This window comes from Mauremys mutica, chromosome 3, assembly GCF_020497125.1.
Source record: "Mauremys mutica isolate MM-2020 ecotype Southern chromosome 3, ASM2049712v1, whole genome shotgun sequence".
Lineage (NCBI taxonomy): Eukaryota > Metazoa > Chordata > Testudines > Geoemydidae > Mauremys > Mauremys mutica.
The window spans coordinates 156,618,067-156,633,955 of NC_059074.1; the positions used below are offsets into that span (position 1 = coordinate 156,618,067).

A 15,889-nucleotide genomic window follows, 5' to 3' on the forward strand; every position below is an offset into this window, starting at 1 on the left:
GTTTTAATTACTGACCGTTTTATTGTGCATAGGTAAACAATGTCATGTATTGTTCTGACAGACACTGTTCAAATGCATGAGATCTGCGACGTGGCTGAGGGCCTGCCATTTCAAACCTGACTCACAACCAGGCTGCCACAACAAGCCAAAGATTTTTAAAACAGCCACTGGGCACTAGTCGGGAGGACTCTTTTCATGGGGAATGTCACCTAAAGGTGAATTCTGATCTATTCTTCAACTGTCCTATATACTATTAGGAATATACGAACCATCATTCCAGATCAGACCCACGGTCCACTAATCCAGTATTCTGTCTGACAACAGCCAGAACCACATTCCTCAGAGGAAGGTGCAAAAACACCCCACAACAGACTGAAGTGAGCTAGTCTGTCCCTTATGAAGATCTCATCCTAATCCCTAATAGCTAGAGACTGGTTTAAACCCTGGAACCTGTCCTTCCAATACTCTGTGCTTTACTCCGGGGGGAATTCTGCACCAAAAAATTTAAATTCTGCAAAATTCTGCATATTTTATTAGTCAAAACACCAAAACAATCATGCCAGTTTCAATTATTTTGGTAATTTATTTAAACTACAATACAATGGATGGAGAATGGGAGTGGGGAGCATTTGAGGAAATCCCCAACCCCTCTTTGTCTAATAGTAATGTAGCTAGTATTGACCCTTTATTTCTAGTTATTAGTCAACAAATATACACAGCCATATGCTCAGTATTATATTAGAGGCAACTGACGGCTGGGGAATCAAACTCAATTTATATTGGCTACTGACCATCTTCAGGAAGGTCAATAGTAAACAGCTACGGAACCACATTTTGATAGGAAAAATTTTCAGTCCAAAAATTTAGACCAGTTCTAATCACTAAAGCACCATAAGCATTTATATGGCCATACTGTCATTTACAATAAGGCTCCTTTATACCACTCTGGCAATGTAAAGGAGCCTTAAAACTTTTACACCTGTTTTATGCTCCTGCAGGAATTCACTAAGAATGTTGTTAGTGAAATGTTCCCAATGGGAACAACTAAGCAGGCAGGCTACTACATTATGCTCTGCCTGAGGGGACAGAGTCCCTCCACACCAGGTGCACTGCAATAGCAAGCCAGAGGGACAGTCTCTCATATTCAGTCACTTGCACACCCACCCAGCACACTGATTTACATCTCCGCTGGCTGCTTTGTGCTGCCGGGGAGGAGAAAGCGACCGCTCTTGCGGCTTCCCTTTGCCTCCCCTCAGAAGTCATTTTTTCTGTGGGGAAGCAAAGAAATATGTGGACAACATAAATCCTGCACTCACACAGTGACACAAAAGTGCTTGCACCTAATTAGCACAACCCTGGGCATGTATGTTATTCATATAACACTTCAAACCCCTCTTTCTATAGTAAATATGATATGTCTGTAGAGGGAAATGGAGCTGGAGGGGATTTAGGGCCTAAACAGGAGTTCATGGTGCCCATCTTAGAGCCAAGAGAAACTGCAAACCCACCTGGATCTTCATAGCAACTTCTTTACCATTCTTCAAGCGTGCCAGGTGAACCTGGCCAATGGAAGCCGCAGCAAAGGGACGCTCTTCAAAGAACTCCAGTTTATCCCTCCAGTTGGGACCGAGGTCGTCGTTCAAAGTTTTCTAGTGACACAAAAAAATCAGGATAAAGGAAAGCTAGGATCTGAGCCGATGGAAACCACCTGGTTCCTCTGAGATGCCTGGCAAGATCCAGAGAGCCTCAGAGTCTGAAAGCCCCTGTGCTTTCTAGATCATCTTTCCTCTGTAGCCACTGCAAATCTAGCCAGAGACATGACACAGCCTATCCCCAAATAAATTCAGTAAAATTCTGGCTCAAACCAAAGAGGCACAGTCTTGCTCAATCTACAGAGACATGCAATGCAGTAGAGGGCCAAGATCTTAAAACAAAACACACAGCTACAGAAGGAGTTGGTTATCAGGGTATCAAGGCCTTTTATCTTCTTGTTTTTCACCATCTTCCAGAAAAAGAGGGGGGAGGCGGAGAAGAGGGCAAGGGGATATTCCCTCTTCATCATCATCATCCATCTTTTCTACCATGCTGCCAGTCTGAACAAAAGCAACGCAGGCACATGGCAGAAAATTGCTCTAGGGAGGTGCAGGATATAGAAAAGTACTTGTAATCTGCTCTTAACAGCATTCTGATACACTGTCAACCTGTTATTTCACTTTCCACTCCAAACACGTGTGGAATCTTACTTGGGTCAGAATCTTATGGGGAAGAAACTATTCTCATGGGTTAATCTGCCTCAATCCCCTTTACTGTTCTTTATAGTTTAAAAAAAAAAAAAAAGGATGGCAAAAAACTCATTTACTTCATTTTAACCCTGCTTGAAAGTGGGTGAAACTTCACCTTGAAAAGTTATAAGCTAAAATCTTCAGTTTGCCATATTGACATTCTCAACTTTCAACCACTGACTTTCCATGGGGCTGAGACACTTAAGTGTCTGAAAAAAGAACAGGAGTACTTGTGGCACCTTAAAGACTAACAAATTTATTTTAACACGGCTGCTACTCTGAAACCTGCTAAGTGTCTGAGTCACTTTTGAAAATGGGACTTAGATGCTTTTGGCAATTTAACCCACTCCTGCTTAGGAGAGGCTGGAAAAAGAAGCAAAGAAAAAAAAGCATAACAAATGGAAAATGTAATGTACATAAACAGCCCCCGTTACGCCACCCTAGCTTGGCGGGGGGGGGGGGGGCATCCCCACACTAATACAGAGAATACTCAGCACAGTATTGAATGTCCCGTGGATGGGTTTAAGTTACTGGAAAATAAAGGCTCGCTTAATCAAGTTTTGTAAAACCTTTCAGCTCCACTAGCTGCACCCATGTCTTATAAAAGTCAAAATATTTACTGAAAGAGTACTCTAAAAATACCAACCCTTGCCTTCACCTGGGGCAAGTCACAGGGTGTGTTTATTCATACTCCTACACCCTCTCCCCGTTAAGTAGGACAGAATATTCCTCACCATCATTTGCTTTATTGGCATGAAGTCTGCACTCTGACGTACACGCTCAAAAATCTTCTGGAGATGAGGGTTGATGAAGGCGTTATCTGCCAGGAGAAAAGTACAAGCTGGTTAGAAAGAGCAAACTACACTCTCAGAAACTCTCACTTATAAACATGCTTCTAATGACTAATATGCATATGGACCCACTAGGTCTCTGTACCCCAAAGCCCTCTCTTGTCAATTACAACTCTTCAGGTGTACTGCTAGGTATAGAAGCCAAGTCCAAGATTATATTGTCAGCATTATGATTCAAAATTCTTCCCAACGCTGAAAAAATTACCATTCTAGACTCCCCCACATGGAGCATTACATTTGGGAAGTTGGGTAACCAGTAGAAAAGACACCTGCACAAATCCAGGGGCAAGAGAAGTGGCAGGAGCAAAGGATGGTTGGGGACAGAAGAGCTGTGACAACACAGCATGCATTTTGTCCCCATCACTCCAGACCAGAACAGAGTGACCATGACTGTGCTGCAACGTTGGAGAGGGATAGCTCAGTGGTCTGAGCATTGGCCTGCTAAACCCGGGTTGTGAGTTCAATCCTTGAGGGGGCCATTTAGGGATCTGGGGCAAAAATCTGTCTGGGGATTGGTCCTGCTTTGAGGAGGGGGTTGGACTAGATGACCTCCTGAGGTCCTTTCCAACCCCCTGATATTCTATGATTCTATGAACATGGCTGCAACAAAGAAACTGATCAGTACTGTATTTTTCCACACACCCTCCCCCATCACAGTCACAAACTAAAGCATAAACACTTGTAAGAATAAAATCTCTTGGCACACACTATATTCTACTATTCGTTTTCCAATGTTAGTCTGCTTTGTTCACCAAGATTCTGATGGAACATCAGCATGTTCTATGGCAATCCTGCTGCTACAAGAATGCAGGGAGGAATTATTTGTGGTGCTGCACCTCACTAAGAATTGTGATAGGGATAAATCCAAAACAATGAAATGGCATTTAACATAAAACACACAATGTACTGCACAGGTCTGTCCCCCACATGTCCAAAATTAGCACAACATTTGTATACAGATACAGTCACTATACCACAATGTGTACAATCTTAATTCTGGCTGATTGGGACTTCTCTACAGGATTGTGTGATACTAAAGATTAATACCCAGTCACACCCCAAGCACCAAATTTTGGCTGAGAAAATGAGATTCTATCTCTGTCACTTAGCGTGCACTCTCTTGGGGAAAGAGAGGTACTTCAGAGATAAGACACTAGCACACTTTCTCTATCAGATGCTGTACCAAATAATCCCTGCATCTCCTGAGATGTCTGTGCAGTAAGAGGACAGTGGTTCATCATACAACTGACACTGTTCCCAGCAGCTGTATGACTGGAGCGAGCTGGACATGCAACAGGTACTTCTAGTTCATTAGTTTTATAATCATTACTTATGCCCAAGAAATGCAAAAAAATTTGTACATTTGTCAATAAATATGTTCTAGTTGAGGTTGCTTGACAGCCACTGTCTTGTGGTAGCAGCATGGTGCTATCTGAACCAGCCAACGAAGATGCCAGCTCAGATATGGCTGCAGAGCAATCATAGAATAGAATCACAGACTATCAGGGTTGGAAGGGACCTCAGGAGGTCATCTAGTCCAACCCCCTGCTCAAAGCAGGACCAATTCCCAACTAAATCATCCCAGCCAGGGCTATGTCAAGCCTGAGCTTAAAAACCTCTAAGGAAGGAGATTCCACTACCTCCCTAAGTAACCCATTCCAGTGCTTCACCACCCTCCTAAGGAAAAAGTTTTTCCTAATATCCAACCTAAACCTCCCCCACTGCAACTTGAGACCATTACTCCTTGTTCTGTCATCTGCTACCACTGAGAACAGTCTAGATCCATCCTCTTTGGAACCCCCTTTCAGGTAGTTGAAAGCAGCTATCAAATCCCCCCTCATTCTTCTCTTCTGCAGACTAAACAATCCCAGTTCCCTCAGCCTCTCCTCATAGGTCATGTGCTCCAGCCCCCTAATCATTTTGTTGCCCTCCACAGTGCCAGCAGTGAAGTCAGCAATACTGCAGGGAAAAAAACATGTTACAATGTCAACAAATGTGCTGCTGAAAAAGGCTAAGCCGCTAAGTGGTGAACTGATGAGATTGTCCAGAAGCTAAACAACACAATTGTAAAGTCCAGCAATACAGGCTGGAAGACAAAGTCACCCTTGGCAGAAGCAGCTCCAATCTCACTGACTTCAATGCATGCACTTGTGCTTGTGATTAATATGGTCCCAAGGTGCTCATTAATACATGTGCACACGCACCCCAATCTAACAGCTCCTGCTAACTCAGCCAACTTCTAAAACCAGGGCCAGGAGATTTAAACAACTGTATACCAAGACACACCAAATGCAAGCTATTCTCCTGGGGATACCCAATGCTTTCCTTGGGGGGTGGGGGGGAGACAAGGAAAAAAGGCAGAGTAGCCCATACCTGTGACCTTGCCAGACCACAAGGTGGCAGGAATTGCACTAGTTCTGATGGCTCAGCAGCCAACCCAAGAATCAAATCCATCACAGGATGGTGGCACCTACATTTTGCTACCACTGTCAGCTGTAACTCTATCTTCCCCCAGAGTAACAATATAGCAACCACTCCATACAAGAAGTGAGGGGTTGAAAACCTACCATTAAAATACCTGAAGGTCTATAAATATTAGAAAGACGACAAGGTAGTCTTTTATTGGACCAGCTTCTGTTGGTGAGACAAGCTGCAACAGATATGGCTACAACTACACTGCCTACAAGTATTAAAGATAATAATTAAGTCAACTAGTAAATGTTTAACTCTTATATTAGAAGGCAGGAAAGAGAAAGAAAATCCAAAATGCTTCTGCTCCTCAGATCTGGAAGTCAGCACCTGTTCTCTCTTGTCCCCATGATTTCAGAGCGTACACAGACCAACGACTAAGCATTTGACCATTGCAACTCATTCTAACATACAAAGTATTTTAAGCGTATCCCCTCCAGCAAGTAATCTGGCTTCAGGACTATGCACTGAATCAAGGCTCACTCAACTCTGGACATTTGGATCACGGGCTGCACAAGGTGAAGGGCTAAAGAGTTCTTCCTGAAAAATGCACTAGAGCAGAGATTGAGGAGGAAGATACCATTCCTTACTCCACTTCCATCCTGGCACCTCTCCACACATCTGGCTTTGTTGGGCAACAAACCACAGAAGCAAGGTAGTGGGTTTCCTGAGGGTGAGGCAACTGAAAACAGATAGCAGCCTGCAAAAAACAATCAACTGCTGCAGATAAGAGCTCAGAATGAGCCACTCTATAAAAATAGATTCTGTTTAGCACCACTTCTCTCCCCTGTCAGCCTGTGCACTGTTCAGAGGCCCTTTAAAATCTCCCCTGGCATTTCTGGAAGGTAAAGGTCAGGCAAAGGAAAAGCCCAGGAGGAACCGCCACCTCTCAGCTGGCTTTGTTAGCAATGTCTTCAACCTTTTGTTTGTTTTTCAAAAAGCCTCCAGCGGTTTTGTACAAGCTTATGGCTCATTCATGTACTAGAAAAGCCCAACTGAGAAGGAACCTGTAGAGAGACAAGGTAGGTGAGATCATAGCTTTTATTGGACCAACTTCTGTTGGTGAGAGACAAGCTTTTGAGCTACACAGAGCTCCTCTTCAGGCCACTGCCTGAAAGATGCAAGGACACTGCAGCACAGGGCTCCCTTCTCTGACTGCAGGAAGCCTTGTTCCCCAGAACCTTCCCCAAGCCATTACCCTTTCTGTTCAAATCTCTCCTAACACTAATTCTTTCTCAAGCAAGTCAGCTATTTAATACAAACACAACATGTAATTCAGCACTCTGGAATTGCCCATCATCTTTTTGTTGTTTTGGCTCTATAGATTGGGAGCTCTTTGGGGAAGTGACCTTGGTCTTGCTATATTACTAGTTATGCAAAGTATCTAGCTCTCTTTTGGGGAGGGATAGCTCCGTGGTTTGAGCACTGGTTGTGAATTCAATCCTTGAGGGGGCCACTTAGGGATCTGGGGCAAAAATCAGTACTTGGTCCTGCTAGCGAAGGCAGAGGGCTGGACTCGATGACCTTTCAGGGTCCCTTCCAGTTCTATGAGATAGGTATATCTCCATATACTAACCTTGCAAGTCAACATCGGCAAAGTTCAAGCTGCAGCATAAAACTGACCAGCCGAGTGGCTCCATATTAGGAGCAATCAGTATCTCTCCAGTTTATTCAATCAAAAGGACATCCTGAATTTTGTTTCCAGCTGATTTTAACTGATTCATTTCAGTTAACTCAAAGCCTTTCCCCTTGGGGAAGATTCTAGAGGTTTAAATTGAATCATCTGTTTAATTTTTTCTGAGCTTTGTTTTGTCACTACTGAGAACTGACATACAGGCACCACTCATTCAGCTTCTGGCACTGTCTTTACAGCATAGAGGGAGTAAATACCAGTTAAAATACATTTAAAAGGAACATTACTACTGATATTTTTAAAACTGATATTAAGATAGCAAGATAAGCATTTTAGGGACTGCTGTCAATTTAAACCAAAGCTGCTACAACTGTGGATCTGTCCAAATAAGACATCAAGTGACAGAACTGTCTGATTCCCTAGGAAAAACTCTTCCAATGTTTAATTACCTGCACTTAAAATGTAGAGCTTATTGGTAGTTTGAATTTGTCTACCTTTAACCTCCAGCCACAGATGTAATTATGCCTTTGTCTGCCCAAAAAATGAAGAACCCACTGCTATCAAATCTTCTCCCCAAGTAGATCCCTCAGAGGTGATCTGAGCACAGTCTACAATCTAAACTGACTGGTAAACAGAAAATGAAAGGTTCTATTGTCCCACCAATCCAGTTCCCACTTTTCCACATTTTAACCCTATGGATACTGTTCTTCTAGAAACAATCAAAAGACTCTTACCCCCTTTGGCTTGTCAGCACTGCTCTGAGACAGATTTTGAACAGAATATGTTCCAAGAAACTGATCTCATGGTGAAAATCTCTGTGGCTTCATTACCAATCCAGTCACCCAGAACTACCCAGCTTCAATATAGCAGATGTACATGTGAATATGCAGGAAGATACAGAGCAAAATAAAGGGTTTGGAGGAGGGCACCAGGCATTTGGTACATGAAGAGAAGTTAAATGAGGTCTCACTCACCCCTGCAGCAAAATGAAGTCCGTTTCCCAGACACCACATTAGCCAGGTGGAGGAACGTTCACTTTTCAATCACTCTTGCCAAGATGGGAATTCAGATTTCCCTACTACACCCAACTAGGTTTGGGGTCACCATCGGCACAGTCTCTCACCACCAGGAGAGTTCACAGGCCAGTGAATCATGTGAACAAGCCAGGCAGAACTACACAAACCATCACTGCACTGATAGCACAATCTGTACATTTGCACAGAACAAGGGTTTAGAGGCAGACTTTAAAGGCTTGTGTTGATTGCAGGACTGTGGTCTCACCTATCTTCTCCGTCTGGCGAGTAGGTTTTACTTGTTCAATTTGACCAAACTCAGTCTGTAACACTTGTGTTAAGTTTCAGGATTTGATTTTTGCCTTCACTCAGCCTCATGGTATAGGGCCATCTTATTTCAGGCCAATTGCAGAAGGTCTAACTAGGCTTCAGGTAGTTACTGGAGTTTGGCAGCCTATATGGGACTCAATGCACGTTTACAATATAAACATTGTAGGAGGAGGATGGATGTGTGTACAGAGAAGGGTCCAACACCCACATTCCCTGCCACTTCAGGAAACCACAGGGAACTGAACTAATCAGAGTCAATTGTGCAATTTTGTAATCTTCATTCCCCTACGAGGAAACCGCTCCGTTAACCTGTCACCATTCACAGGAAGCCATTTGACTGACTGAGGACAGTTTGCTGTGCTGCTGGCTCGTTAATCGATCTCGATGTCCAGTCTCTCTTATTAGCAATGACTTCACATCCTTTCTGCCCTCACTACAGTAAGTGGATTGCCCCAGGTGAGTTCACTAAATAAAAGCTGAGAAACACCAGAGACCTGTTACTTACCTTGAATGCTCAACATCTGTCCTAGCTTCAGTGCAGCTCCCCGCACTTTGCACAGAGTTCTCACAATTCTTTCTGCATTGGCCTCTGACAGGAAGGGGCTGGAATCCATAACTGCTTTATTTCCTGAGGACGGGAAGAGAGATTAAAATGCTTTATGGATCCCAGTGAGATGGACTGTGCCAACAATGACCTCACCCCACCACATCATCCTATTTTACCCTACACCCCCTTCTCTCAAGAAATCAACATACCCATTTATCCTCAGCATAAGGCCATTCCCAGAACTCCTCAGAGAGGCAGCTTTGAGGCATGTGTGACAGTCAGGGTCCAGACACCCCGAGGGGAGAACAGGGGGTCTGAACCCCCAAAAGTAAGCAATTGTATCAACTGGTTGTATTGTGTAACAAAATATGTCAAGTACAGTCTTTTATGAAAGCCTGTAATGCTTTGAGCTTGCTGGTCATTATGAGGTTATACAGTTATGGTTATGAATGTATGCATGTAAATATATAAAGGAAACTGTAACTAACTGTGGTGCAACTATCTCACAACAAGGTGGTGAAGGAATCAGGCAGGGAAGTGTAACCTAAGCCCCAGCCAGTTGTTTACATGAAACCAACTTCAAGTACTCCTCCATCGTCCAGCCCAGAAAAAGATAATGGTTAACCACTAGTGTTGATGGAAAGAAAAAGACAAAATGGAATTCCCCTCTGAATAACCAGGAGTCACCATGCCAAGACAAAAAAATTATTTTAAAAGAACAGGCTTGTGAGATTTTGTATCCAGAAACTGAGGAGCAGCTTCTAAGCAGAGAACTGTTCCCGATTCCCTCTACAAAGGTCTTTGAACAGTTTCCCTGCATGCCAATAGGTAATTTATATTCAAAAAGAGAATTTGTTTAATATGAAAGTGTAAAGCCTGAGGTTGCATCTTTATGTTTCTTTTCTGTGTAACTTGCATATGCTCTCCCTCATTATTTAATCTTTGAACCTGTGATTTTTCTTTTAAATAAAACTTTATTTTTACCCCCAGCAGGTCTCCAGTGTGCAAACTGCATGGAGTGTGCATGGCAAAATGAAACAACCACCAAAAGTTGTTTTCACACCTTCAGGGGTGACAAACCAGAGGGGAAAAGTCCAAGTGTCTGGTAGTTAAGAGCTTGGGGTAGATGGATTTGTGGAGACTTGGGACTGAAAGGACTATTGGGGGCAGCCTGCAAGGAGTAACTGAGCTGGCGGAAGCCAGGGTGAGACCTTGTACTTGTAGGGTGGCTACTGGAGTCAGGGCTGAGCCACAGCAGCACAGCATTAAGGCACCCAAAGTTACAAGGCAGGCAATGACAGAACCCCTTACTGGTCTGGGTGATCCCAAAACATCACAGGGTACAAGTGCGCAAAGGCAAATATGGGCCTTGTTAAAAGTCCAGTGGTGCTTTATGAGACAGGCAAAGGCCACACCACAAAACTGTGCCAATTCACCTGCACCCTCACCAGCACACCTCCCCCTGATATTGCCATCCTGTAACAGAGCAGAGACACAGCTGGCATCCACTAGGACTAGTGAACAGCAGAGACTGTCAACCTTTTCTCTTCATTTAGGATTTAGACCAGGTTAGAACAAAATGCCTGTGCAAACTGATCCAATTATGCATCAGATACAACAGTAGAACAAGATCATATAGGGTGGGGACAGACCAAGTAATTTGCAAGGGATGACAATATGTACATGCTTGCAGCTTTAACTTCTTTTCAGCTAAGAAAAACTGCATCTCTGTGGGGTTTGGTTAAGATGCTGTTATTGTGGTCACTCACTCAGTGATGTTCACTGCAAAGGATTCCTTAGTCAGCTGCCTGCTATCATTCCAGGTATTTGTGACTATGCAGGATGTTTCAGTTCCACCTACTTTTCAACCCAAGCTGCTTTTTATTTTAAGACTCCAAAATTCTTGAATTCATTTGATTCACTCTACAACATGCATTTTAATTCTACTGGAGATGTATTCCTCCATTCTTGGGCTGCTGGACAACAGAATGATGTAGGAAGAGGAATGTCTTCCGGCCACTATGGTGCCAGTTCCTTTACCCATTTACTTGTGGGGGCCAGCTTAGCCATCTCCTAACTGGGGACTCAAGTTTTAATTTCTGTCACTTCTACTGTGCTTTTTAAACAGTGCAACAGCTCAAGCTGGTTAAGACCTCACTGTTCTGTCTGAATTTAAGACCCATTCCTCAACAGATAAGCCAAATACTGCTGGTCTTACTCTCACAATTACACCAGTATTAAAGCATGTGGGATTAGGCCCAATGTCAACATGATTCACTTCCCCCACAGTGCAGGCAAAACCTGCTACTGGACAGGCTCAACTGCTGGTTCCTACAGGCACCTGTGACAAGCCTTCAGTTCGTTACAACTAGTTGCTACAAACCATAAGAACACGCCTCCTTTAAAGGGTGGGGGAGGAGGAGGAGGGGGAGATAGTGGCTTAAAGGCTCAAGTCACAATCCCCAAGTTTCCTTCCAGAGGCCAAAAGATGCTAAGAAGGAGCAGCTCTGTCTAAGACATCAAGACTGGGAACACAGGGTCAGCAATGGCTCCAGCCAGCCAAACTTGTCTACTTCCCTGAGAGCACTGCCACCTATCAGTGTGATGGACTGTGCCAACAAGGATCAAAGGGTAACCTACCACTCAAATCTCCTACAACCAAGCCACAGGCAGGTATGTTATAGTGAAGTACTGCAGGTCAAGTTTGTAACGTAGGGCTGTGCACAGAGCTAAAAAGCTCTGTGCATATCACTGCCTCTTCTCCCTGGGGATGAGTTGTTTGTTTAGATAACACTGACTGCACATGGAATGTGAACACACCACCACACCAATTTTGGACAGGAAGGGATTACATGAGAACACTGGTGGGAGAGAAGAGGGAGAAAACAGACTTACCAGCTGCTGAAGCCAAAATGGAGTACAATGTACTCAGGGTACTATGTAATGAGAGCAGGTGAGAGGCTTCTCCCCCAGTGCTGAGCAAAGGTAACTAGATGGAGGAGGGAACCTAGGCTGGCTGGAGGAGAGGTGAGATCCATACACGTTTGGCTGTTCCATAATGAACTCTACTGAGTTAACGTGGTTTGGTATGAACTTTTTCACTGGAGTGTCCAGTTTAGAAGAAGCTAGAACTGGGTCACAAACCTGCACCTGCTATCCAAATGCACAGGCACTTGCACAATCAGAGTCAGCTACTTTCCTTCACATAGCCCTGGTCAACATGCCTAAGGCCCACAAAGAGTGGCTTCTGAAGACAAAAGGTACAAGTGGTCAGGATCAGAATTCCCCTTACGCCATGCATAATGTTGGCAGGCAACATGCTCATTGAAGGTGCCTGGCACACTGCCCTCTTCTGGACTCTGCAGCCCCCACTTCCATTGGCTGTTTCTGGTGTTGCCACCTAAGGAGGCGAGGACTTCTTCAGCCCCCTGCCCCGACAGAGTAAGAGTGTGGGAGGGTACATGTGTGGAGGACATGGAATGAAAGAGGAGCGACTAGAGAAGCAGATTGAACAGGAAAGAGAATAGAGTGGGGGAGGGGCAGAAACCAGGCTCAGGTTTAAATTGGGGCTCATGCAGTCATTTGTCGCATGCACAGGAAGAGTTAGAAGCGAACATTGCTCGGGATCCTGGTTTCAAGGAGTCTCTTCTGAAAGACAGCAGGGTCTTCTGGACCTGCCCAATCCAATAGGATTTAGATTAGTTTTCAAGTTTTTTAAAATCTGCTTTCAAACAAATTTGAAATATCTCCCCCTTCCCTTCACCTCCCAAAGATCACTGGCTTTTGACTGTCCCTGCCAGAAAGCTCTTCTAAATCATCAGCCATGAGGGTAGGAAGGTAAATAATCCAGCACACAAATGGCTCAAAATACAATTGAGCCATGAAAACTGAATCATCCTTGTGTCTGTTTGAATCTCACCGTTTCCTATCATACATACACACACACCCCTTCTGCATACAGCAAGCTAAGAAAACAGTTAATGATTAAGGTGGTTCCAAGAAGCTAATAAACCCTAGTAGCTTAAAAACAACCTTATCAGGGAAAGAAAAATCCCCAACAATAACACTCCATCATTTCCTCCTGGCATGTTTTTCCCCAACAAAAAAAAACCACACAAACACTAACCTGAACACAAGTCAGCCTTGTCATTAGCAATGAAGTGTTGCCTGTTTATGCACTGTGCTAAAAAAGGACACAGCCCAGAAGGTGACTTGAAAAAGGGAGATAGTTTATGTGAACAGTAGGTGAAAGGGAATCATTGACACAATAAAAGGAAAAAAAATAGACTTAAAGGGATGACTGAATAAATTTCATGGAATACACCCCTCAAGCCAGTTCAGTTCATACATAAGCAAAATGGTAGAGGTAGTTAGCTCTTCTCAATGACAGAAATAATCCTTTACTCTTATACACAGCTTTTCATCTCTAGATCTCAAAGCATGTCAAAGATTGTGAGCATCTTCACCCTTGTTTCATAGATGGGAAAATGCAGAGGAAACTCTGGGGCAGAGACAGGAAGACAACATGGAGTCCGAGGTCCACACTCCCAGCCTTGTACTCCAACCACTAGACCACACAACTCCTCCAGAAGTTGACTGCTAAGCTTCTCTATGCAAGCCATGAGAGCATGTTCAAGAATTCTAAAACCACCATTCCAACACCAGAATTGGCCCAGCCTCCTCCAAATTTAAGTTGGTCTCAGCTGCATAACTGCTCTCAGTCTTGACGCACCCCAAACAATCTCTGCTGATTTTTTCCTTATAATTAAATTGTTATCCAGTTTTAAAATCAGACTGTTCCCCCAGAGCAAGTCACTGCACAGAATGTTTTGGGGTTGTTGTTTTTGAGGACTGTCTGCTTTGCATCAGCTTTGGGACATGGGGACACAGCCTAGAACTTAGCTATGCTATCATTCCCTCCATTTTAAGGAGGGCGGCATTTCTAGAGACAAAATTCAGCTCACCACTGACTCTACCTGAGAAAAACTGATTGCTAGCCTTTTAGGCAGAGAGCCACAACAGGCTCTTTGTTTGCCCAACACCTAGTACAATGAAGGCACCATTGTAATATTAAGCCATTAATAAAGTTAAAATTGACCTTGAAGATAAGGTCTCCTTTGCCAGCAATAGAGGGTATTTGTCTGGAGGTGGGGTTTCATTTTTTTTTATTCCTGAAAACTTTGTTCCAACACCTATGTCAGCCTTGTGCTTTAAATACACATTCTAAATAATACACACACTGTGCAGCGATAGTGAGACTGCTGCGAAGGTCAGTGGTGACCCAAGGGGCTATTTTTAATTTGCTATCTTGACAAAGACAGTGAAACTCATCCATGCTCCATACTGGAAATAACGTTATTCCATTTTTAGAAGAGCCAAGATTTTATTTATAAAGTGGTCCCCTTAAAGTTAAAAGGATTGCAGCATTAAAGCCTGGAGTCCCTCACTGTCTACTGCTATAACTAGCGTTTCAGCAGTGGAGAGCATCAGTATGGGCATCAGGAGGCAGATAGTGCCTTTGTCAGCGCACGTTCACAGTTTGAGGGGAAAAGTGACTCCTTTGCTGAGTCCCCAGGCCCTACACATCCTAACCTACAACACACACACACACACACACAGAAAGAAAGGGATTGAGGAATATGTGAGAGATGGAACAGGGAAGAAGGGCTAAGAAACCAAGAACAGAGAAGGGTGTGAAAAAATATAGAGTACAGCTCAGCTAAAGAGGTTAGCACAGCTCCTAAATCCATATTCTCAACTTGCGGACTGCAGGCCACTTGCGTCCCAATCAGCACAGAGTTGCAGCCTATGGGATATCCTCTGGGCGATACAAGTAGTACTGGATGAGGCCCACAATGGCAAATTGATTTAGTACAGTGGTTCTCAACCTATCAGAATGGGGGCAGAGATCATGTGTGACCCAAACACATGGAGTAAATGAACAGGGTTACTAGTGGTGGGAACATAGCCAGATATGAACATAAAAAAAGGAAACAGACTGGCGGGTGGCAAGATCTTTAGCCCAAGCAGTACTGGCCTCTGACCTGGAATCCAAGAAAACAGGTATGGAGACATTTTAGAGTCACTTTTCTGATCATTTATATTATATAGTTGTGCCTAGAGTCACAACCAGGATTGAGGTCCCATTTCACTGCGCACTGTGAAAGGTGAAAGGACTTCCTGAAAGTCACACAGCAGATCTATGGAAGAGCCAAGAGTAAAACCCAGATCTTCGGATGCCTGGTCCAAATGCCCTAATCACTAAGTATCGCCACCTTATTCTATCACTGCATTTTCCATTAAGGCCTGCTTAAGACACCCTCACAACTATCAGTACTTGGCTCGAACTACAGAGCAGGCTATGGACAGTCCATTTAGAATTTACAAGTAATCCAAGCAGAGTTTTGTAAAAAAAAATCTCAAGGGCAGTTTCTTCATGCTGCAGAAATGTATCAATTTCTCTTAAAAAAAAATCCCTTCCCCTTCTCATTTTAAGGAACAGGTTCAAAGCTCATTATCTCCAGCAAGTTTCATAATTCTGCAGTGTTTATGTTTTCACTTTGGCAAGTGCCCAGCTAGCAGGTACCTGGCAAGGAGAAAAATATAAACAAACAGCAGTGCAATCCCTCCTCAGTTAAAGCTGGAGATAGTCTCCATCTCACAGCAGATAAGAGCAACTTGACAGATAAGGTGTTGAGTGCTGCAAGCAAAAGCCTTCAAGGATTCTGCAAGCCAAGCCAAGTTTGTTCACATATATTCCAGAT

The 15,889-nt window shown here is 43.7% G+C and overlaps 1 protein-coding gene across 3 annotated transcripts in view; it reads right to left on the minus strand.

Annotated features, from left to right (window-relative positions):
• COQ8A (coenzyme Q8A) overlaps positions 1 to 15,889 on the minus strand; it is a 70,369-nt gene that overhangs the window by 13,075 nt on the left and 41,405 nt on the right. For all 3 annotated transcript variants that reach the window (XM_045010043.1, XM_045010044.1, XM_045010042.1), the window contains exons 6-8: positions 9,084 to 9,206; positions 3,017 to 3,102; positions 1,509 to 1,649 (exon numbers count right to left, since the gene is read on the minus strand). In XM_045010043.1, the coding sequence (XP_044865978.1) occupies positions 1,509 to 1,649; positions 3,017 to 3,102; positions 9,084 to 9,206 (350 nt within the window). The remainder of the gene's footprint in view (positions 1 to 1,508; positions 1,650 to 3,016; positions 3,103 to 9,083; positions 9,207 to 15,889) is intronic.